This window comes from Macaca thibetana, chromosome 19 (assembly GCF_024542745.1).
Source record: "Macaca thibetana thibetana isolate TM-01 chromosome 19, ASM2454274v1, whole genome shotgun sequence".
Taxonomy (NCBI): Eukaryota; Metazoa; Chordata; class Mammalia; order Primates; family Cercopithecidae; genus Macaca; species Macaca thibetana.
Window position 1 is genome coordinate 40,537,732 of NC_065596.1, and position 22,860 is coordinate 40,560,591.

At 51.7% G+C, this 22,860-nt stretch overlaps 2 protein-coding genes across 12 annotated transcripts in view; one reads left to right on the forward strand and one right to left on the reverse strand.

Annotated features, from left to right (window-relative positions):
• Nucleotides 1-22,860, reverse strand: part of LOC126942129 (60S ribosomal protein L37-like) — a 303,593-nt gene that overhangs the window by 55,211 nt on the left and 225,522 nt on the right. Inside the window, exon 1 of one of the 11 annotated variants that reach the window (XM_050769379.1) lies at nt 16,572-16,575. The exons of 9 other annotated variants lie outside the window; for them this stretch is intronic. The gene's annotated coding sequence lies outside the window, so the exon portion shown is untranslated. Of the gene's footprint in view, nt 1-3,012; nt 3,017-16,571; nt 16,576-22,860 lie in introns of those variants that run through there. One more of the 11 variants, XM_050769380.1, reaches the window with a different exon arrangement.
• CAPNS1 (calpain small subunit 1) lies at nt 11,434-22,509 on the forward strand. Its single transcript, XM_050769285.1, has 10 exons — nt 11,434-11,648; nt 12,731-12,764; nt 13,082-13,171; nt 13,338-13,395; nt 13,493-13,557; nt 16,467-16,535; nt 16,637-16,715; nt 16,857-16,973; nt 21,737-21,795; nt 21,971-22,509. Exons 1-10 carry the CDS (start codon nt 11,446-11,448, stop codon nt 21,995-21,997), a joined length of 801 nt encoding a protein of 266 aa, XP_050625242.1. The 5' UTR covers nt 11,434-11,445; the 3' UTR covers nt 21,998-22,509.

Consider the following 22,860-nt stretch of genomic DNA (forward strand, 5'->3'; position numbering starts at 1 on the left):
GAGAATCACTTGAACCTGAGAGGCAGAGGTTGCAGTGAGCCGAGATCACGCCATTGCATTCCAGCCTGGGTGACAGAGCAAGACTCTGTCTAAAAAAAATAAAAAATAAAAAATAAACCTCAGCATATTTATTTTTTTATTTATTATTATTATTATTATTATTATTATCTTTTGGAGATGGAGTCTCGCTTTGTCACCCAGTCTGGAGTGCAGTGGCGCAATCTCAGCTCACTGCAAGCTCTGCCTCCTGGGTTCACGTGATTCTTCTGCCTCATCCTCCCGAATAGCTGGGACTACATGCACCCCCTGCCACACCCGGCTAATTTTTTTGTATTTTTAGTAGAGACGGGGTTTCACTATGTTAGCCAGAATGATCTCGATCTCCTGACCTCGTGATCCACCCGCCTCGGCCTCCCAAAGTGCTGGAATTACAGGTGTGAGCCACTGCACCCAGCCTTTCTTTTTTTTTTTTTTTTTTTTGATATGGAATCTCGCACTGTCACCTGGGCTGCAGGTGACAGCAATTGACTGTTTTGTTTTTTTTTTTTAAGACAGGGTCATGCTGTGTCACCCAGCCAGACTGGAGTGCAGTGGCGCAATCACAGCTCACTGCAGACTCAACTTCCCAGGCTCAAGCGATTCTCATGCCTCAGCCTCCTGAGTACTGGCTAACTTTTTGATTATGTGTAAAGATGGAGTTTTTCTGTGTTGCCCAGGCTGGTCTCAAACTCCTAGGTTCAAGTGATCCTCCTGCCTCAGCCTCTTAAGTAGCTAGGACTACAGGTGTGCATTACTAAGCACAGCTCACAAAATATATTTTAAAATTAAAAATTCAGGCCAAGCACAGTGGTACACATGTTATCTCACTGCTTTGGGAGGCTAAGAGGGGAGGATTTCTTGAGCCCAGGAATAGGAGACCAGTCTAGGTAACATAATGAGACCTTATCTGTACAAAAAAAAGTTTTTTAATTAGCTGGGCATGGTGGCACATACCTGCAGTCCTAGCTACTCAGGAGGTTGAGGCTGGAAGATAGCTTGAGCCCAGAAATTCGAGGCTGTGGTGAGATATATGATCACACGACGACACTCCAGCCTGGATGACAGCAAGACCCTGTTTCTGAAAACAAACAAACCAAAAACCCAGAAAGTAATGCCCAAGAGGTTCCTTTTATACAGGTTATCATGGACTGGCATATTAATGAAAATTCCTAGGCCAGGAGCGGTGGCTCACGCCTGTAATTCCAGCACTTTGGGAGGCCAAGGTGGGTGGATCACAAGGTCAGGAGATCAAGACCAGTCGGGCTAACATGGTGAAACCCCATCTCTACTAAAAACACAAAAAAATTAGCCAGGCATGGTGGTGGGCACCTGTAGTCCCAGCTACTTGGGAGGCTGAGGCAGAAGAATGGCGTGAACCCCGGTGGCTGAGGCAGGCAGATCACGAGGTCAGGAGTTCCAGACCAGCCTGGCCAACACAGCGAAACCCCATCTCTACTAAAAATACAAAAATTAGCCAGGCGTGGTGGCAGGCACCTGTAATCCCAGCTACTCGGGAGGCTGAGGCAGGAGAATCACTTGAACCCGGGAGGCTTAGGTTGCAGTGAACCGAGATTGTGCCACTGCAATCCAGTCTGGCTGGGTGACAGAGCATGATCCTGTCTCAAAAAAAAAAAAAAGGAAAAAAAAATTATTCAACAACAGTTGTTAAAGCACAGGAAGAGCTGGGCACGGTGGCTCCCACCTGTAATCCCAGCACTTTGGGTGGTTGAGGCAGGCAGATCACTTGAGGTCAGGAGTTCGAGACCAGCCTGGCCAAAACAGTGAAACCCCATCTCTACTAAAAACACAAAAATTAGCTGGGTGTGGTAGCCCACGCCTGTAATCCTAGCCACTGGGGAGGCTGAGGCATGAGAATCTTTTGAACCCCAGAGGCAGTTTGCAGTGAGCCGAGATCATGCCACTGCACTCTAGCCTAGGCAACAGAACGAGACTCCATCTCAAAAATTTAAATTAAATCAAATCAAATAAATAAATAAAATAAAATAAGGCACAGGAAAGGAAGGCTTTATTCAGAGCCATTACGATAGAGAGAGGGGCCACAGTGGCAGGGGCTTGCAGTGAGGAAGACAGGTTGGGCTCAACTCCAAATACTGCATGGGGAAGTGGGAATTCACAGCCCAGGATCAGGGTGGGGTGCAGTGGATGGAAAGTTACTAAGACGAAATGTCAGGGGTAAGGGGGGATTCTGGCTCAACCAACCTAACAGGATTCTTGCTGAAGACACGCCCAGGTTATCAGACATCACTTGGGGGCTGGTGGAGGATGAGGAACCTGATCAGATGTCAAAGATGGGAGAGGGTTCTTGCTAAACTGACTTAGCAGGGTTCTTTGCTAAAACTGGATTTGACAAGGAAGTACACAGATGAGCCTAGCAGGAGATTCAGAGGCTTGACTAGTTTGGCCATACAAATAATTTTTTTTTTTTTTTTTTTTTTTTTTTTTTTTTTTTTTTTTTTTTTTTAGTTTGGTCACCCATGGAGTGCAGTGGCCCAACACTGCAAGCTCCGCCTCCCGGGTTTACGCCATTCTCCTGCCTTTTTTGTTTTTTGTATTTTTTTTTCACCTGTTTGATCTCCTGACTTTTGATCCACCCGCCTCGGCTCCCACTGCAACAGGCTCCACCTCTGTTTTGTTTTTTTCTGTTTGTTTGGTTCAGCTCACTGCAACCTCCACCTCCTGGGTTCAAGCGATTCTCTTCCCTCAGCCTGCAGAGTAGCTGGAATTACAGGTGCCTGCCACCACACCTGGTTATTTTTTTCTGTATTTTCAGTAGAGATGGGGTTTTGCCATGTTGGCCAGGCTGGTCTCGAACTCCTGACCTCAAGTGATCCACCCACCTTGGCCTCCCAAAGTGCTGGGATTACACCCACCGCGCCTGGCCCAAGCAAATCATTTTTATCAGGGGATTGACTCCAAAGAAAAACAATAGGAGAGGAGATCCTGCAGGGTCACAGCCGGTACAAGAGCCTGGCCGCAAGGAAGCCTGGTGACAGGAGAGGGAACAGAGCAGTGCTGACCTGCTGAAGGGAAGGCAGAGGTCGGACAGCTACCCGGATTAGTCATCGCATAACAACTTGGCATCAGCCATGCTCTGCCATCTACTGTGTGGCCTCCGGCAAGTGACTCTCTCTGAACATCCACTTCCTCTCATGTTAATTTCTTTCTCCGAGGGTTGTGAGAGGCCTTGGCAAGCCATGGCCATAAAGCAATCACGGGCTGGGCGTGGTCACTCATGCCTGTAATCCCAGCACTTTTGGGGCACTGAGGTGGGAGGATCACTTGAGGCCACGAGTTCAAGACCAGCCTGGGCAACACAGTGAGATCTGGTCCTCACAAAAAATAAAAAAATTATTCAGGTGTGGTGGTGTACCTGTAATCCCAGCTACTCTGGAGGCTGAGGCAGGAGGATCCCTCGAGCCCAGGAGTTTGAGGTTGCAGTGAGCTATAATTGTGCCACTGCACTCCAGCCTGGGTAATGAAGTGAGACCCTGTTTCACTTTTTTTGACATGGAGTCTTGCTGTCACCAGGCTGGAGTCCAGTGCTGCAATCTTGGCTCACTGCAACCTCTGCCTCCTGGGTTCAAGTGATTCTCGTGCCACAGCCTCCCGAGTAGCTGGGCTTACAGGCATGTACCACCACACCCAGCTAATTTTTGTAATTTTAGTAGAGATGGGGTTTCACCGTATTGGCCAGGCTGGTCTCCATTTCCTGACCTAGTGATCTGCCTGCCTTGGCCTCCCCAAGTGCTGGAATTACAGGTGTGAGCCACCGCACCAGGCCAAGAAAAAAATTTTTTGCTCATACAAAGTTAGCTATGGGTCTGGGTGACTATTGAGGGCAGAAGTCCTCGATGCCAGGGCTCAGCCCTCTTCCTTCATGTGGCACCTCCAGGTTTGCTCAGCTCCTAGTGTGGCCGGGGCAGGAGAAAACAGAGCATGGAGCATTCTGCACTGCCTTCCCCTGCGCCGGCCACAAACACAAGGTCTTGCTGTGTCCACTGGGCTGGAGTGCAGTGGTTGCACTGGTTTTGAAATACTTCTACAAGGAGCATTTAAAGTGTTCTACATCCAACACTTCTTCTTACGTTTTATTGGCCAAAGTAAGTCACATAACTATGCCTGAGTTCAACAGAGCCTAGGAGATGGTGGAGGGCATTAGTAATGCTTGCCCTACTGTCTCACTGCTGGTGCTGAAAATCCAGTGAGAAAATACACACAAAATATATTCATTCATTCATTCATTCAACAAACGTTTACTGGGCACCTATGATGTGCCAACCACTGTTCTAGGAACTGGATACATACCTATGAGTAAGTACATAGCAGTGAACAAGACATATAGAAATCCCGGCCCAGCCGGGCACGGTGGCTCACACCTGTAATCCCAGCACTTTGGGAGGCCAAGCGGGTGGATCACCTGAGGTCAGGAGTTCAAGATAAGCCTGGCCAAGATGGTGAAACCCCATCTCTACTAAAAATACAAAAATTAACTGAGTGTGGTGGCAGTCGCCTGTAATCCCAGCTACTCGGGAGGCTGAGGCAGAGAATTGCTTGAACCCAGGAGGTAGAGGTTGCAGTAAGCCGAGATTGCGCCACTGCACTCCAGCCTGGGCAACAGAGTGAAACTCCATCTCCAAAAAAAAAAGAGAGAAATCCCGGTCCATGGCAAGCTCACATTCTAGTGGAGAAGACAGAAATCTGGATAAATACGTAAAGTACACAGGGGTGGGAGTGGTGGCTCAAAGTGCTGTAATCCAAGCACTTTGGGAGGCTGAGGTGGGTGGATCACCTGAGGTCAGGAGTTCGAGACCAGCCTGGCCAACATGGTGAAACCTTGTCTCTACTAAAAATACAAACAAATTAGCCAGGTGTGGTGGCGGACTCCTGTAATCCCAGCTACTTGGGAGGCTGAGGCAGGAGAATCGCTTGAACCCAGGAGGTGGAGGTTGCAGTGAGCTAAGACCATGCCATTGCACTCCAGCCTGGGCAACAAAATTGAAACTCCATCTCAATAATAATAATAATAAAATAAAAAATAAAGTACACAGTGTGTGAGCGGGTGATAAAAGACAGGACCTTCCAGAGATCACTAGATGTGTAGACTTGAAAGATCTGCTCCCCAGACCTGGGGCCGGAGAAGGTCTTAGTAATGGAGTGGCGGCCTCATGTCTTCATGTCTGCCCTGAGATAGAATGTTTGGGTGTTGCTGTGCTTGCAGGGCCTCCATGCCGAGTTTTGTCTGTGTTCAGCTGGGAACATGCAGGGGACCCTGCCAGGCAGGCATCTTCTCACTTTCTCCGGGGGGTAGAGATGAGGGCAGGGAGGTGACGGGAAAGATCACTAGGGACTTGGTGGCTGTCATAAGAACGCTTTTTTTTTTTTTTTTGAGACAGAGTCTTGCTCTGCTGCCCAGGCTGGATGGAGTGCAGTCGTGCAGTGGTGCAATCAAGGCTCACTGCAGCCTCTACCTCCTGGGCCTGGGCTCAAGTGATCCTCCCACCTCAGACTCCTGAGTAGCTGGGACTACAGGCACATGCCACCACACCTGGCTAGTTTTTGGTATTTTTTGTAGAGATGGGGTCTTGCCATGTTGCCCAGGCTGGTCTCAAACTCCTGGGTTCAAGCGATCCTCCTGCCTCAGTCTCCCAAAGTGCTGGGATTCCAGGCATGAGCCACCACACCTGGCCCTGTTGTGAGAACTTTTGACTGTTTCCTGGAGTGGGGGCAGCCAGGGCAGGGCTCTGAGCAGCAGGGCCCTGACCTGACTCAGGTGGTCTCAGGCTTCCTCTGGCTCCACAAGAGGAGCAGACAGCGGGGAGCAGACAGAAGGGAGCAGGGAGACCAGGGAGAAGGCTGTGGGGTGTCCAGGTGGAGGCTGCGCCAGGGTGGGGACCGTGGAGGGGAAGAGTTTAGTTTCTGTAGGTGGAGCCAATAATATCTGCTGACAGGCTGGAGTGGGTGTGAAGGAGAGAGGTGAAGGACCACCCCGGAGTGTTTGGCCTCAAGTCACTGGAAGGACAGAGCTGCCACTAATCTAGGTGGGGAAGGTGGTGAGGGAGCAGGTTCTGGAGGAAGGTCAGAAGCTTAGTTTAGGATATGTAAAGCTTAAAATGCCTCTAAGGGCCGGACGCATTGGCTCATGTCTGTAATCCCAGCACTCTGGGAGGCCGAGGCGGGTGGATCACGAGGTCAAGCGATCGAGACCATCCTGGCCAACATGGTGAAACCCCGTCTCTACTAAAAATACAAAAAATTAGCCAGCATGGTGGTGGGTGCCTGTAGTCCCAGCTACTCAGGAGGCTGAGGCAGGAGAATGGCGTGAACCCAGGAGGCAGAGCTTGCAGTGAGCCAAGATCGCTCCACTGCACTCCAGCCTGGGTGACAGAGCAAGATTCCGTCTCAAAAACAAAACAAAACAAAACAAAAAACTGGGCGTTGATAGCCTAGAGATGGGATTTAAGCTGTGCATAGAGGGGAGGCACCCCATGGCATGAGTGGTACAGAGAGGAGGATGGAGACCTAACACCTGGGGCTGGCCAGGAATAAGGGGTTGGGGGCCAGAACTAGATGACAATATGGTTACGACTGGCAGTGAGTGCCATGAGAAAGTACAGGTCATTTTGAAAGCATATAACTGGAAGCTCCACCTAGTCTCAGGCTGGGTGGAGACAGGGAGGGCTTTCTGGAAGAGATGACTCCTGAGGTGACACCTGCAGCCTGAGTAGCTACACAACCAGGCCAGAAAAAAAAAAGGTGGCAGGAGAGTTCCTGGCCAGGGGCATGAGGGCTGGCAGCAAGTGAGCCTCGGGAGAGGGCAGAGAGCTGCAGCAGTCTGGCAGGGAGGGGTGTGGTGAGAAGGGAATCTGGATTAGTCATCACCAAAAGATTTGTCATCACCCAAGCCCGGGATCAGATCTGGTTCTGCCACCCTCCGTGACCCTGCCTTTCAGAATCTCCGTTCTCTCTCCTGCCTTGCAGACAAGGCTTGCGTAGCAGTTACCTTGGCCTGGCCCCAGCAAGGCCTCAGGAAACATCAGCTGCAACTAGTTTTGTCTGTTGTGATCTTGTTATTTGAGCTATTATATTAATTATATTATTAACGCATAAGGGTAGTGGTTAAGGATACAGGCTAGGGAGCGTGGCTGCCTGGGTTTAACCTCAGAGTGGGTTTACTTCTCTGTAAAATGGGGATAATAAATAGCATCTATGTCACAGGGCTGTTAGGAGAATGAGGGAGCTGATGGACGTCAAGCACTTGGAGGAGTGACAGTTATCTGTTTTTTTATTTTTTATTTTTTTGAGACAGTTTTGCTCTTGTTGCCCAAGCTAGAGTGCAATGGCGCGATCTCAACTCACTACGACCTCTGCCTCCTGGATTCAAGCGGTTCTCCTGCCTCAGCCTCCCCAGTAGCTGGGATAACAGGCACACGCCACCACGCCCAGCTAATTTTTTATATTTTTAGTAGAAACAGGGGATTTCACCATGTTAGCCAGGGTGATCTCAAACTCCTGACCTCAGGTGATCTGCCCGCCTCGGCCTCCCAAAGTGCTAGGATTACAGGTGTGAGCCACCACACCCGGCCTGTTTTTGTATTATTTAAGGATGACTAAGAGTCTACCAGCTGAGGAATACAGGTGGCCTCCAGGCTGAGGGAGTAGCATAGGCACAGACATAGAGCTAATAGCTGGCATTTACAAAGCATTTATCACCTATTTATTTATTTATTTATTTATTTGAGATGGAGTTTCACTCTTGTTGCCCAGACTGGAGTGCAATGGTGCAATCTTGGTTCACTGAAACCTCTGCCTACTGGGTTCAAGCGATTCTCCTGCCTCAGCCTCCTGAGTAACTGGGATTACGGGCATGTGCCACCATGTCCGGCTAATTTTGTATTTTTTAGTAGAGACAGGGTTTCTCCATGTTAGTCATATTGGTCTTGAACTCCTGACCTCAGGTGATCTGCCCAACTTGGCATCCCAAAATTCTGGGATTTCAGGCGTGAGCCACTGTGCCCAGCTATTTATTTATTTGAGACAGCGTCTCGCTCTGTCACCCAGATTGTAGTGCAGTGGCATGATCTCGGCTCACTGTAACCTCTGCCTCCTGGGCTCTGGTGATCCTCTCACCTGTCTCCAGAGTAGCTGGGACTAGGCGCATGCCACCACACTCAGTTAATTTCTATATTATTATTATTTGTAGAGACAAGTTCTCACTATATTGCCCAGGCTGGAGTCGAACTCCTAAGCTCAAGAGATCCTTCTGCCTCAGCCTCCCAAAGTACACGGAATACAGGCATGAACTATCACACCCAGCCACTGCTTTAAGTTTTTTTTTAATAATCAGTATTCCTGCAGATATCATTTAATTTTTTTTTTTTTTTTTTTTTGAGATGGAGTCTCGCTCTGTCGCCCAGGCTGGAGTGCAGTGCCCGGATCTCAGCTCACTGCAAGCTCCGCCTCCCGGGTTCACGCCATTCTCCTGCCTCAGCCTCCGAGTAGCTGGGACTACAGGCGCCCGCCACCTCGCCCGGCTAGTTTTTTGTATTTTTTAGTACAGACGGGGTTTCACTGGGTTAGCCAGGATGATCTCGATCTCCTGACCTTGTGATCCACCAGTCTCGGCCTCCCAAAGTGCTGGGATTACAGGCTTGAGCCACCGCGCTCTGCCGATATAATTTAATTTTGATAGGGGGCCTAGTGGTATGGAGCAACCCATGATCCCATTTTACAGATGAGAAAATTGCTGCTCAGGAACATCAAGTCACTGTTTTGGGGTTGTGCAGTTATTACAGGGCATAGCCAGGATTCAACTCAAGCCTAGCCAGCCTCCAGGGTAGGGACTAAGAGCCAACCAGCCTGCCTGGGGGCCAGATTTAGCTGCCCCTGAGGAGTCCTGAAAAAGTACTGGACACCTGTTGGCTCACGCCTGTAATCCCAGCACTTTGGCAGGCCGAGGCGGGTGGATCACCTAAGATCAGGAGTTTGAGACTAGCCTGGTCAACATGGCGAAACCCCGTCTCTACCAAAAATACAAAAATTAGCTGGGCGTGGTGGTGCACGCCTGTAATCCCAGCTACTCGGGAGGCTGAGGCAGGAGAATCCCTTGAACCTGGGAGGCGGAGACTGCAGTGAGCCAAGATGGCGCCATTGCACTCCAGCCTGGGCAACAGAGCAAGATGCTGTCTCAAAAAAAAAAAAAAAAAGAAAGAAAGAAAGAAACCAGGCTATGTAAAAACAGTATTGTTAAAAATTAAATTAAATCAAAAAAAGGCCGGTAGCCCATACCTGTATTCCCAGTACCTCCCAGGACTTTGGGAAGCTGAGGCAGGAGGATGGCTTGAGGGCAGAGATGGCTTGAGGCCCGGAGTTCAAGAGCAGCCTGGGCAACATAGCTAGACCTCCGTCTCTATTACGTAAAAACAACAATATTTTTTTTTTTTTTTTTTTTTTTTTTTTTTTTTTTTTTTTTTTTTTGAGACAGAGTCTGGCTCTGCCGCCCAGGCTGGAGTGCAGTGGCCGGATCTCAGCTCACTGCAAGCTCCGCCTCCCGGGTTCACACCATTCTCCTGCCTCAGCCTCCCGAGTAGTTGGGACTACAGGCGCCCGCCACCGCGCCCGGCTAGTTTTTTGTATTTTTTTTTTAGTAGAGACGGGGTTTCACCGTGTTAGCCAGGATGGTCTCGATCTCCTGACCTCGTGATCCGCCCGTCTCGGCCTCCCAAAGTGCTGGGATTACAGGCTTGAGCCACCGCGCCCGGCCAAAACAACAATATTTTTTAAGTAAATAAAGAAACCCGGCCGCCGCCAAAGGAATCTTCCTGTGTCTGGGGCCTTCTTTAGACACTAGCATACTGAGGACACCCTTTGGGCCAGTCCAGGAAGAAATGATTCAGGTGGCCCCTGACTGGGGCGGGACGTGATAAGGTTCGCCTGGGAGGCGGCGCCTGCGCTGCCTGCGGTTTGACTGCCATCCGGGCTGCTGCAGGCACTGGGAAAGGCACTCCAGCCTCAGTCCTCGCCACAGACACGGGCGATTGTCCTCCTGCGTGTGAGCCAAAGCATACTACAGGCCTCCAGGAGGTGTTTGTCGCGACAACACCTGGAAAGGGCCCGTGCGGAGTCCCTTAGTGAGCGGACCGAAAACTGCCACCCTGGAAGGATATTGGCAGGCCCTAGGGGCTGTCACACTACGACACTGGGGGGGTGTGGGTCTCCTCCGAGTTCTCATCACCCGGTGCCTGCACCCAGACCTGAGGGGTGTCGGGAAGACCCCAGCCTACCGAGTCAGGGCGGGGTTAAGACCTCCGGCGCTGGAAACGTGTAGGGCGGGGCCCAAATCCGGGTCCCGCTAGCAGGGCGGTGTGGGGTGCGCATGCGCAATGTCCGCTTCGGCTCTAGGACCGCGCGGGAGACAGCCGGGCCGCGGTGCAGTGTCAGACCCGAGAGTTGCGGCCTGAGTCACCGGCCCCGCCCTCAGGAGCCGGACGCTGCGGGAGGCCCGGGAGCGGCAGCGGAACGGACTCCCAGACCTCCGGACGCGTGAGGTGGTAAGCGCCCAGCCCGTACCCCCTCCGCACCCCGCAATTCCGGCTTTGGCGGCCCCCAGACCTGGCGAACCGTGAAGTCTCGGCCTCAGGAGCCCCCCAGATCCATGGTCTCAGATTCGAACCCTCAGACCTGTTCGACACCCTTTCATGCCGTCCCGGGGACGTCCCGTACTTCTCCACCCTCTGTCTCATGATCCAAAATACAGGCCCATAGGTTTCAGAGATACCCTGTGAATTCTTCCTTGGGGTGTCTTGAACCACGATCGTAGATCTGTGCCCCCAGTTCCAGCGAGGGACCCCATTATCCGGGAACCCAGGGCTCACAGCCACGATCTTAGACCCGAGCCCACAAAGCCAGAGGTGACACTGGAATCCTGCCGCTGGGAATACCTGAATTCTCAAGCCCACATTTAGGATTTCCTAAACCCCGCCCTGGGGCCCTTTAGGCGGTGGATGTTTGCTCCGCGCCCATGACCCGCCAAGGACCTTTACATTCAGTCTGGGCTCTGGATCTCACATTCTAGCGCCCAGACACGTCGGGCACGCCTTACGCCAACTTGGGGTCCCCACCAAGAGAACCCCCACCAGACCTACACCCTCCCGTTAACGCGTGCACCCAGTCCAGGCTCCCTCAAGCCCACGGGTGCCTTTTAGACCCGAGGAGGTTACAAACCTTGCGAGGACAACCCGCCCTCGCAAACTCAGACCCCCATCCGGAGGCCTCAGATCCCTTCTCCCGTGTCCAGCTGCCGGAAATGCGTGTTTGAGGGGAGGGTGTGGGCTCAGGGGCGAAGCACCCACTGGTCCCCTTTTTTCCCCCCAGCAGTGAGTCGCAGCCATGTTCCTGGTTAACTCGTTCTTGAAGGGCGGCGGCGGCGGCGGCGGGGGAGGCGGGGGCCTGGGTGGGGGCCTGGGGAATGTGCTTGGAGGCCTGATCAGCGGGGCCGCGGGCGGCGGCGGCGGTGGTGGAGGCGGCGGCGGAGGCGGCGGTGGCGGTGGAACTGCCATGCGCATCCTAGGCGGAGTCATCAGCGCCATCAGGTAAGGCGGCGACTATCGGAGGGGCGGGGCCTGGAAATGTGAATGGGAGGTGCCTCAGGGGGGCGTGGTCCGGGAGGGGCGTGGTCTAACAATAATAGGATTAACCTGGAGGCTAACCTGGGTACCTGAATTAGGCCGGGGTGGCCTAGTTTGAGAGTCCTGTTATAAGGGGGTGGACCCCAATGAGGCGGATATCAGTCCTTGGGAGCGGGGCTTGATACGGGAGTAGTCTGATTGTGTGGGACCAGGACAATGTGGTCCTGAGGGGACCGATGTGGAGTTTTGGAGGGTGGGGCTTATGGGTCTGGGCCCGGCCTGCATTGGCTAACCTGGAGATGAACGTTAAAGGGGCGGAGCCAATGCATCTGAGTGACATTTTACGGTCGGGGCTTGACTTATGAGTGTGGTCAGAGGTTTTAGGTGGGTTAATGAGGAGGTGAGCCCAGGAGAAAGCAAGACCTAATGGGATAGAGGAAATAGCCCAGAATGGGCTGGGCTTGCTGGAAACTGGCGGGATTAATGGAGAAAAATGCCCTGGTAGGGGTAGGGCAGGTTGGCCTAATTAGTCACGGCCACTGAGCAGTGATCCCTTGAAGGGACGGGGACCAATGGCTGGGGTAGGATGTTGGGAAGACAGGTGTTTAGGAAGGGGGCCATGGAGTAGAGTCTTGGGCAGATGGCACCTAAGGAGGATAAGACCTTGGGAAGCTGGGGCAGAGCCTCTATGAAGTGAGCCCTCCAAGGGGCGGGGGTTTTTGATTCTGTGTGGGATTTTTAGGTTGAGGGTGGCCGAGATGACTGGAATCTGCCACTGGGTAGGTGTGCCTGGCAGGAGTGGAGCCTCCCAGGGGACGGATCTCTGGGTCTCCTGAAGGGTGGGGTTGGCCTGAGGAAGGGAGAAGAGGGGCACGACCAGGGCCGTGTGGATTGGGACAGATGAGGACAAGAACAGATGAAGGGCACAGCAACCAAGTAAGGAAGATAGCGGCTGACGTCTGGAGCGTTGGGGCTGATGGTTCTGTAGTACTGCCCGTTGGAGGCCCCGCCCCCGACACTAACTCCTCCCCCTTATCTCTTCGCAGCGAGGCGGCTGCGCAATACAACCCGGAGCCCCCGGTAAGCCCACTCTGCAACCAGACCCCCTTCTCCTGCCAAGGCCTCTTCGAGGTCCCATTCCTGTTCCTGTAGAGAAGTCCCACCTTCCTCCCCTTCTTGTGAAATTCCTCTGCCAGTTCCTCCCGTGCCATGTCCGCAGCTTCGCCATGGGTCTTAGCCATGCCCCACATACGCGCACCCATTCACTACCACCTCTCATTCTTTTTCTCATCAAGCTGCCCAGCCCACTCTGACTTTCCCACCCAGGGTGCCTTGGTGTGGGGAGCCGTCCTGGCCGGGTTCCCCTCCCCCTGCTCTGAGCTCTCCTCCCTCTGCAGCCCCCACGCACACATTACTCCAACATTGAGGCCAACGAGAGTGAGGAGGTCCGGCAGTTCCGGAGACTCTTTGCCCAGCTGGCTGGAGATGTAAGTAACCTGGGGTTCCCTGACCCTGTCCTAACCCTTCCATCCCTTCCCTTGTGGCTGCCCTTGCGCACACACCCTTGACCGTGACAATCCCAGTGTTCCCATTCTCCATGACATTCTCAGACCCTTCAGTCACGCCTGACCTGCCCCTAACTTCCGCCTGCAGGACATGGAGGTCAGCGCCACAGAACTCATGAACATTCTCAATAAGGTTGTGACACGACGTAAGTGACCGGGCTCAAGGAATAGGGTAGGTTTAGAGGCAGAGGGGCCTGAGTGGCTTTGGCCTCTGGCCTCTGACTTTCAACCTGTTGCCCACAGACCCTGATCTGAAGACTGATGGTTTTGGCATTGACACGTGTCGCAGCATGGTGGCCGTGATGGATGTATCCTTGGGAGCAGTGTGGGAGAGGCCCTGGGTGCACAGGGAGTTTTTTGAGAGTATGTTTGGAAAGCCAATGTGTAGCCTTCATATCCACAGATATATGGAAATGCATTCATCAGAGCACACTCACCTACAGACATGTGGCAGTAAATCATAACAATGCCAGCTGTTACAGCTGGCACTTTAATTATATAAAGTGACCGAAACTTCACAACCACCCTGTTGGACAGGCACAATTATTATACTCCATTTTACAGATGAGGAAACTGAGGCTCAGTTTCCTGAGAGAAGCAGTCATTTGTCTCAAGTTATAGATAAAGGTCAGGCGTGGTGGCTCATGCCTGTAATCCCAACACTTTGGGAGGCTGAGGTGGGCAGATCACCTGAGGTCAGGAGTTCGAGACCAGCCTGGCCAACAGGGTGAAACCCCATCTCTATTAAAAAATACAAAAATTAGCCGGGCGTGGTGGTGTGCAGCTATAGTCTCAGCTACTTGGGAGGCTGAGGCAGGAGAATAGCTTAAACCCGGGAGGTGGAGGTTGCAGTGAGCAGAGGTTTCGTCACTCCAGTCTGTGGACTCAGGTCTTTTGGGCTTGGGAACCTAAATGTATAACAGCCACATGCACATGTATACACACACACACCTAAGAGCACACCCACATGCGTGAAAGTGTATGAGGCAGTGTGCTCAGGAACACACGTATATCTGTATATGGGCCAGCCATCAGCTGACCTTTGATGCATGCATATTTTTATTTATTTTTGTTTTAAAAAATAGTTTCTAAGGAGACAAACTTTCACTATATTGACCTGGCAAGTCTCAAACTCCTGACCTCAAGCAGTCCTCCCGCCTTGGCCTCCCAAAGTGTTGGGATTACAGGCTTGAGACACTGCGCCTGCCCTTATGCACATTTAACACATAGGGCAGTACAGACACACACATATATACATGTCACGTAATCACAGACATATTGCATAGAGCGAAGCAATCCCAACTGTACCTCTTAACCATGTTATTGAACCTCTCTGTGCCTCAGTTTCTCTGTCTGTAAAATGGGTGAGTGATAATGGTGATACTGAATTGGAGCTACATGCAAAAGGTTTAGCATTGTGCATAACGCATAGTATGTGGTCTGTACACATTAGCTCTTAACTATGATATTGGGTAGAGTTTTCAGCTTTGAATATGTTTCTTTCTCTGGAAATAGTCCTGGTAGAACTGGTGTCCCGAAGATTTAGTGAGAAAGTGATGTTCCTGAGCTCAACAATCCACCTGCCTTGGCTTCCCAAAGTGCTGGGATTACAGGCATGAGCCACCATGCCTGGCCACACACTTGTTTTTCACATGTCCTAACATTTATGAAATTGAGTTACTGTCCACAATTTTCTTTTCTTTTTTTCTTTTCTTTTTTTTTTTTTTTTTTTTTTGAGACAGAGTCTTGCTCTGTTTCCCAGGCTGAAGTGCATTGGTACCATCTCAGCTCACTGCAAGCTCCGCCTCCTACGTTTGAGCAATTCTCCTCCCTCAGCCTCCCAAATAGCTGGGATTACAGGTGTGTGCCACTACGCCTGGCCAATTTTTGTATTTTTAGTAGAGACGGGATTTCATCATGTTGGCCAGGCTGGTCTTGAACTCCTGACCTCAAGTGAACCACCTGCTTCAGCCTCCCAAAGTGCTGGGATTACAGGCGGGAGCCACCGCGCCTGGCCTATCAAGAATTTTCTGAATGAGCAATTAACAACTCTTCAGGCAAGGAATGTGTACTTTAGAGTAGTTGAATATAATTCCTCATGGTTATGTTCCTTTTTTGAGACGGAGTTTCGCTCTGTCACCCAGGTTGGAGTGCAGTGGCGTGATCTCAGCTCACTGCAAGCTCTGCCTCCTGAGCTCATGCCATTCTCCTGCCTCAGCCTCCCGAGTAGCTGGGACTACAGGCGCCTGCCACCTCGCCAGGCTAATTTTTTGTATTTTTTTTTTTTTTTTTTGAGACGGAGTCTCGCTCTGTCGCCCGGGCTGGAGTGCAGTGGCCGGATCTCAGCTCACTGCAAGCTCCGCCTCCCGGGTTTACGCCATTCTCCTGCTTCAGCCTCCCGAATAGCTGGGACTACAGGCGCCCGCCACCTCGCCCGGCTAGTTTTTTGTATTTTTTTTTAGTGGAGACGGGGTTTCACCATGTTAGCCAGGATGGTCTCGATCTCCTGACCTCGTGATCCGCCCGCCTCGGCCTCCCAGAGTGCTGGGATTACAGGCTTGAGCCACCACGCCCGGCCTTTTTTTTCTTTTTTTGAGACCGAGTCTCGCTCTGTCGCCCAGGCTGGAGTGCAGTGGCGCGATCTCGGCTCACTGCAAGCTCCGCCTCCCGGGTTCATGCCATTCTCCTGCCTCAGCCTCCTAAGTAGCTGGGACTACAGGCGCCCGCCACCGTGCCCGGCTAATTTTTTGTATTTTTAGTAGAGACGGGGTTTCACCATGGTCTCGATCTCCTGACCTTGTGATCCGCCCGCCTCGGCCTCCCAAAGTGCTGGGATTACAGGCGTGAGCCACCGCGCCCGGCCAATTTTTTGTATTTTTAGTAGACACGGGGTTTCACTGTGTTAGCCAGGATGGTCTCAATCTCCTGACCTTGTGATCCACCCACTGTGGCTTCCCAAAGTGCTGGGATTACAGGCATGAGCCACCGCGCCCGGCCTAGTTATGTTTAAAGAGAATCCTTATTTAGAAATATAAGTGACGATATGTATGGATAAAATGAAAAATAAAACTGCACACCAGGTGATACGACTAGGACCAAGCGGGAGCTGGAGTTTCAGCTCTGGCTCCCCTGCTTGCTGTATCACCGTCGTGTCCACAGTGCATGTGATGCGTGCATCTGGGTGTAGCTGTCACTCTTCTTAACACCCTCCCACCAGAGCGACACCACAGGGAAGCTGGGCTTTGAGGAATTCAAGTACTTGTGGAACAACATCAAAAGGTGGCAGGTGTGTAGCAACCTCTGAAATCCCTGGCACCCAGACCCCCAAGCCACGGAGATACCATGCTCTACAATGCTCACTTGGACCCGATCTCTCTGTCCCCACAGGCCATATACAAACAGTTTGATACTGACCGATCAGGGACCATTTGCAGTAGCGAACTCCCAGGGGCCTTTGAGGCGGCAGGTATGGCTGGCAGGGACATGGTGGGGCTGGGAGTGGGATGGGTGAGAAAACCTTTACTCAGCTGGTTTGGGCCTGACTCCTGGGCATGGGAGTGGGTTGGGCCATGTGGCCCCCACACCTGAAGGACTAAATCCATCTCAGGGTTCCACCTGAATGAGCATCTCTATAACATGATCATCCGACGCTACTCAGATGAAAGTGGGAACATGGATTTTGACAACTTCATCAGCTGCTTGGTCAGGCTGGACGCCATGTTCCGTGAGTGATGCCCCAGCTGTCTTCCTGGGTGGGGATTCCTATGACCTCTATGGGCCAAAGTCTCCTCTAAGCCTGACTTTGAGGTGGGCGATGCTAGGGGCACAGGGGTGACTGAATCAGCCCCAGTTTCTGCCCTCATGGAGAGCACAGTCTAGTGGAGGAGAGACGAGTCCCCAGACAGTGACAGTTCAGACTGGTGATGGCTGAGAGGGGAAGCTCAGGGCAGAGTGATGGGTTGTGATGGGGGCAGCACAGGCTGAGGGTCTGGGGCTCTGGTCAGGGAAAGAGTGAGCAGAGTGTGCTCAGATTGTGCTTGGGGAAGCCTAGAGGGCAAATCCAATCCAGGAGGCACCTGATGCAGCCCAAGGGGTCAGGGAGGGCTCACTGGAGAGGGAACATTGGGACCTGAGGGTTGAGGAGAGAACTTAGTGAGCAGGTAGGGAATACTGTTGCAGGGGGAGGGAACAGCCTGTGCAAAGGCCTAGAAGGGGAAAGAAGATGGGGCTTCTGGTACTTTTAGCTTGCTTTCTTTTCTTTCTTTTTTCTTTTCTCTTGTCTTTTCTTTCTGCCTTCCTGCCTTCCTCTTCTTTTCTCTTCCTTTCTCTCCTCTCCTCTCCTCTCCTTTCCTTTCCTTTCTCTCTTCTTTCTTTTTTTTTTCCTTTTTGACAGAGTCTTGCTCTTGTTGCCCAGGCTGGAGTGCAGTGGCACCATCACAGCTCACTGCAGCCTCAACTCCTAGGCTCCAGCAGGCCTCCTGCCTCAGCTTACCGAATACCTGGGAGTACAGGCACACACTGCCATGCCTGGCTAATTTTTTAAAATTTTTTGTAGAGACAGGGTCTTGCTATGTTTCCCAGGCTTGTCTTGAGCTCCTGAGCTCCAGCAGTCCTCCCACCTCTGCCTCCCAAAGCCTTGGTATTATAGGCATGAGCCATTGCATGTGGCCTTCTGAGTGTTAGTGTACTGAATGCTGAAGACATGGCTGAGAAGTAGGAATTACTGTCCTTATTTTACGGAGGAAGAACTTAGAGTTCAAGGAGGCAAAATCTCTTGCTCATAGTCACCCAGCTAGGAAGTTGCAAAGCCGGAATTTGAACTTGGATCTGTCAGAGATCTGAGCTAAGTAAGAGAAGTTAGGAGCAGTGGACATGATTAGGTCATGCAGGATTGTGGGTGCAAAATTTGGGGGTGCTCAGACTCTACCAGGGACATTGGGGAGCCATTGCAGGTTCTAGGCAGAGGGAGGGACAGGGTCAGATTTGGCTTTAGAAAGATCCCTTGGCCTTACCGGGCACGGTGGCTCATGCCTATAATCCCAGCACTTTGGGAGGCCGAGGTAGGCGGATCATGAGGGTCAGGAGTTCAAGATCATCCTGGCTAACACAGTGAAACCCCGTCTCTACTAAAAATACAAAAAATTAGCCGGGTATGGTGGTGGGCAACTGTAGTCCTAGCTACTCGGGAGGCTGAGGCAGGAGAATGGCGTGAACCTGGGAGGTAGAGCTTGCAGTGAGCTGAGATTGCACCACTGCACTCCAGCCGGGGTGACAGAGCGAGACTCCGTCTCAAAAAAAAAAAAAAAAAGATCCCTCGGCCTCCAGGCCGGGCACAGTGGCTCACGCCTATAATCCCAGCACTTTGGGAGGCCGAGGCAGGAGTATCACTTGAGGTCAGGAGTTCAAGACCAGCCTGGCCAACATGGCGAAACCCCATATCTACTAAGAACACAAAAATTAGCCGGGCGTAGGGGCATGCTTGTAATCCCAGCTACTCGGGAAGCTTAGGGAGGGAGAATTGCTTGGAACCCAGGAAGCGGAGGTTGCAATGAGCAGAGATCATGCCATTGCACTCCAGCCTCCAGCCTGGGTGACAAGAGCGAGACTCCATCTCAAAAAAGAAAAAAAAGAAAGAAAGATCTCATGGCCAGGACAATGCATGAAGAGTGACAGAGGAAAAGAAGCAGGTATGTGAGATAGCAGGGAGGTGAAGAAAGTGGACAGAAAGGGGAGATGAGGCCAAAAGTCACATAAGAAGGGCCAGGAAATAGCCACTGGATCTACTAGCAAGAAGGCTGATAGTCAGGAGGATTGTTTGAGACCAGCCCAGGCAACATTGTAGGACCCCATCTCTACAAAAAAAAAAAAAAATAGACACTGGATCTACCAGCAAGAAGGCTAATAGTCGGGAGGATCGTTTGAGACCAGCCCAGGCAACATAGTAGGACCCCATCTCTACAAAAAAAAAAAAAAAAAAAAAAGTAGCCGGGCGTGGTGGCACATGCCTGTGGTCTCAGTTGCTCGGGAGGCTGAGGTGGGAGGATCACTTGAGCCCGGGAGGGTGAGGCTGCAGTGAGCTATGATCTTGCCACTGGACTCCAGCCTGGGCCACAGAGACATTGTCTCAAAAAAAAAAAAAAAAAAAAAAAAAAAAAATGAGGGCCAGACATCGTGGCTCACTCCTGTAATCCCAGCACTTTGGGAGGCCAAGGTGGGCAGATCACCTGATGTCAGGAGTTTGAGGCCAGCCTGGCCAAAATAGTGAAACCCCGTCTCTACTAAAAATACAAAAAAATTAGCTGGGTGTGGTGGTGCACGCCTATAGTCCCAGCTACTCAGGAGGCTGAGGCAGGAGAATCACTTGAACCTGGGAGGCAGAGGTTGCAGTGAGCCAAGATTGTGCCACTGCACTCCAGCCTGGGCGACACAGTGGGACTCTGTCTCAAAAAAAAAAAAAAACAAAAGGCAGCCAGGGAGTGCAGGACGCTGTGGGTGTGGACACCTGAGGGTTGTGGTAACTGAGCGATGATAGTGTAGTCATTGTGTCTAGATTCCCTGTGGGTGGGGAACATGGAGTCAAGTTTCAGGGCAGATGTGAGGACCTATCTGTAAGACTCTAGGGGCAGGAAGTAGAGAGTGCAGAGCCTCCCTCTAGTAGCCTGTTAGTCTTGGAACTGGAGAGGATGGAGCATAGATGTCAGTAGGAGGCTGGAGCTGGGCAGAGGTGATATCAGTACACAGAGGCCATTATTGAGGAGGGTAACAGCTTGGATTCCAATCCTCATTTCTTCACTTTCTTGCTGTGTGACCTAGGGCATGGCCCCTCCCTTCTCTGCCTCTTTTTTTTTTTTTTTTTTTTCTTTTCCTTTTCTTAATTTTTAGTTTTTTTAAAAAACAGAGATGAGGTGTCTGTTGCCCAGATTAGGGCTCAATTGATCCTCCCATCTCGGCCTTCCAAAGTGTTGGGATTACAGGTGTGAACCACCATGCCCAGCCTGTGCTTCATTTTAAAATGACACTTATCTCACAGAGTTGGATTAAATGAGCTAATACCTGGAAAGCACTTTACACTGAGCTGGGTGAAGGGGTGGCCTGCCCCTCCACACCTGTGGGCGTTTCTCGTTAGGTGGAACGAGAGACTTGAGAAAAGAAATGAGACACAGAGACAAAGTATAGAGAAGGAAAAAGTGGGCGCAGGGGACCGGCGCTCAGCATACAGAGGACCCGCGCCGGCACCGTCTCTGAGTTCCCTCAGTATTTATTGATCATTATCTTTACCATCTGAGAAAAAGGGAAGTGGCAGGATAATAGGATCATATAGGGAGAAGGTCAGCAGTGAGACATATGAATAAAGATCTCTGTGACATAAGTTTAAGGAAAAGTGCTGTGCCTTGATATGCATATGCAAACATCTCCGTAAACCTTTGTAGTGCATAAAGAGCAGCATTGCCGCTAGCTAGCCCCCGTCCCACCTTCAGCCCTAAGGAGGTTTTCTCCTTTCTCAGTAAATAGAACATACAATCAGGTTTTACACCGAGATGTTCCATTGCCCAGGGACGGGCAGGAGACAGATGCTTTTCTCTATCTCAACTGCCAAAAGGCCTTCTTTCCTCTTGTACTAGTCCTCCTCAGCACAGACCCTTCACGGGTGTCAGGCTGGGGGACGCTCAGGTCTTTCCCTTCCCACAAGGCCTTATTTCAGACTATCACAGGGGGAGAAACCTTGGACAATACCTAGCTTTCCTAGGAAGAGGTCCCTGTGACTTTCCACAGTGTATGTGTCCCTGGATACTTGAGATTAACGAATGTTGACGACTTTTAACCAGCAAGCTGCCTTCAGGCACTTGTTAAACAAAGCACACCCTGCACAGCCCGAAATCTGTTAAACCTTGAGTCACCACGGCACATATCTCTTGCAAGGACAGGGTTAGGGGTAGGGTCACAGATTAACAGCATCTCAAATACAGAACCAAATGGAGTCTCTTATGTCTACTTCTTTCTTTTTTTTTTTTTTTTTTTTTTTTTTTTGAGACGGAGTCTCACGCTGTTGCCCAGGCTGGAGTGCAGTGGCGCGATCTCGGCTCACTGCAAGCTCCGCCTCCTGGGTTCACGCCATTCTCCTGCCTCAGCCTCCTGAGTAGCTAGGACTACAGGCGCCCGCCACCGCGCCCGGCTAATTTTTTGTATTTTTAGTAGAGACGGGGTTTCACTGTGGTCTCGATCTCCTGACCTTGTGATCCGCCCGCCTCGGCCTCCCAAAGTGCTGGGATTACAGGCTTGAGCCACCGCGCCCGGCCATGTCTACTTCTTTCTATATAAACACAGTAACAGGCTGATCTCTCTTTTCCCCACAGCTGGGCACACAGTAAATACTCAGTGAAGTACCAGCTGCTATTATTGTCATCCCATATATTTGTGTAATGTTATTATGCTAAAAACCAGTCTCCTTCCTTCCCTACCCCTAAACCTCCCCATCTCCTCCTCCAGGTGCCTTCAAATCTCTTGACAAAGATGGCACTGGACAAATCCAGGTGAACATCCAGGAGGTAAGAACCCCCATCTTGGGGTACGGGTGCCTGGGGGGACCCCACCCCTTGGCCCTTCATACCAGCTCTGAGCTGCAGTCCCCTCCCTCCTATTTTGCCAGCAGTCCCTGGGTGAGGGCAGAGGGGCTGGTGCTCTGGGGTTCCCTGTCCTCACTCTCCACCCTCCTCTCCCCAGTGGCTGCAGCTGACTATGTATTCCTGAACTGGAGCCCCAGACCCACCCCCTCACCGCCTCGCTATAGGAGTCACCCGGAGCCTCGGTCTCTCCCAGGGCCCATCCTGTCTGCAGTCACATCTTTGTGGGGCCTGCCGACCCACAGCTTTTGTTCTCCCAGCACTTGTTACCCAGCTTCTCAACATCCAGGGCCCAATATGCCTGCCTGGAGTTTCTCTTGACTCTAGAACACTCTAACAAGCTCTGTCCAAGGGTCTCCCCACTCCCACCAGGCCCTGCACACACCCGCTCCGTAACCTCTCCCCTGTATCTGTGCCAAGCCTAGCATTTGTGATGCCTCCATGCCCAGAGGGCCCTCTCTCGGTTCTGGGAGGATGACTCCAGTCCCTGCACGCCCTGGCACACCCTTCATAGTTGCCACCCAGGCGGCCAAGCTCCAGACCGTGCCAGACCCAGGCGCCCCAGTGCCTTTGTCTATATTCTGCTCCCAGACTGCCAGGCCCAGGAGGAAATAAACACGACCTGATTGCTGATCTCTATGCGATCTGCCTCCTGATCTGATCTGAGAGAGGAGGGAGGAGCTTGGGCTCTGGGTCCTGGGGAACTGGGGAGGTCGTAGATTCATCCCCAGGGCTGGATCTGTGGATCTCCTTGTCTTTTTCTTATCTGTATTTTTTTTCTCATCCTGAGCTGTGGAGGCTGAGACAGGACCCAGAAGGCCCCGTGATCTCTGCTTCTGCTTCCAGAGTCCGGGCTGGAGGGAGGCCTTAATACCACTCCTGGCCCTGTCTCCCAAGGCCATGTTTGCCCCTCTTGCAGCTTCTCCATCCACAACAGAGGCCTCTGCCTCTGTTGTGTCATGGACCATGGTCAGTGTCTTCCTTCCCACT

What these genes read in the sequence shown, in the direction of transcription:
- CAPNS1 (XM_050769285.1), top strand. Translation starts at nt 11,446, where the DNA reads ATGTTCCTGGTTAACTCGTTCTTGAAGGGCGGCGGCGGCGGCGGCGGG. An exon ending in ACAACATCAAAAGGTGGCAG is followed by an intron (nt 16,536 to 16,636) that starts GTGTGTAGCAAC and finishes CTGTCCCCACAG; the next exon opens with GCCATATACAAACAGTTTGA. An exon ending in TCCAGGTGAACATCCAGGAG is followed by an intron (nt 21,796 to 21,970) that starts GTAAGAACCCCC and finishes TCCTCTCCCCAG; the next exon opens with TGGCTGCAGCTGACTATGTA.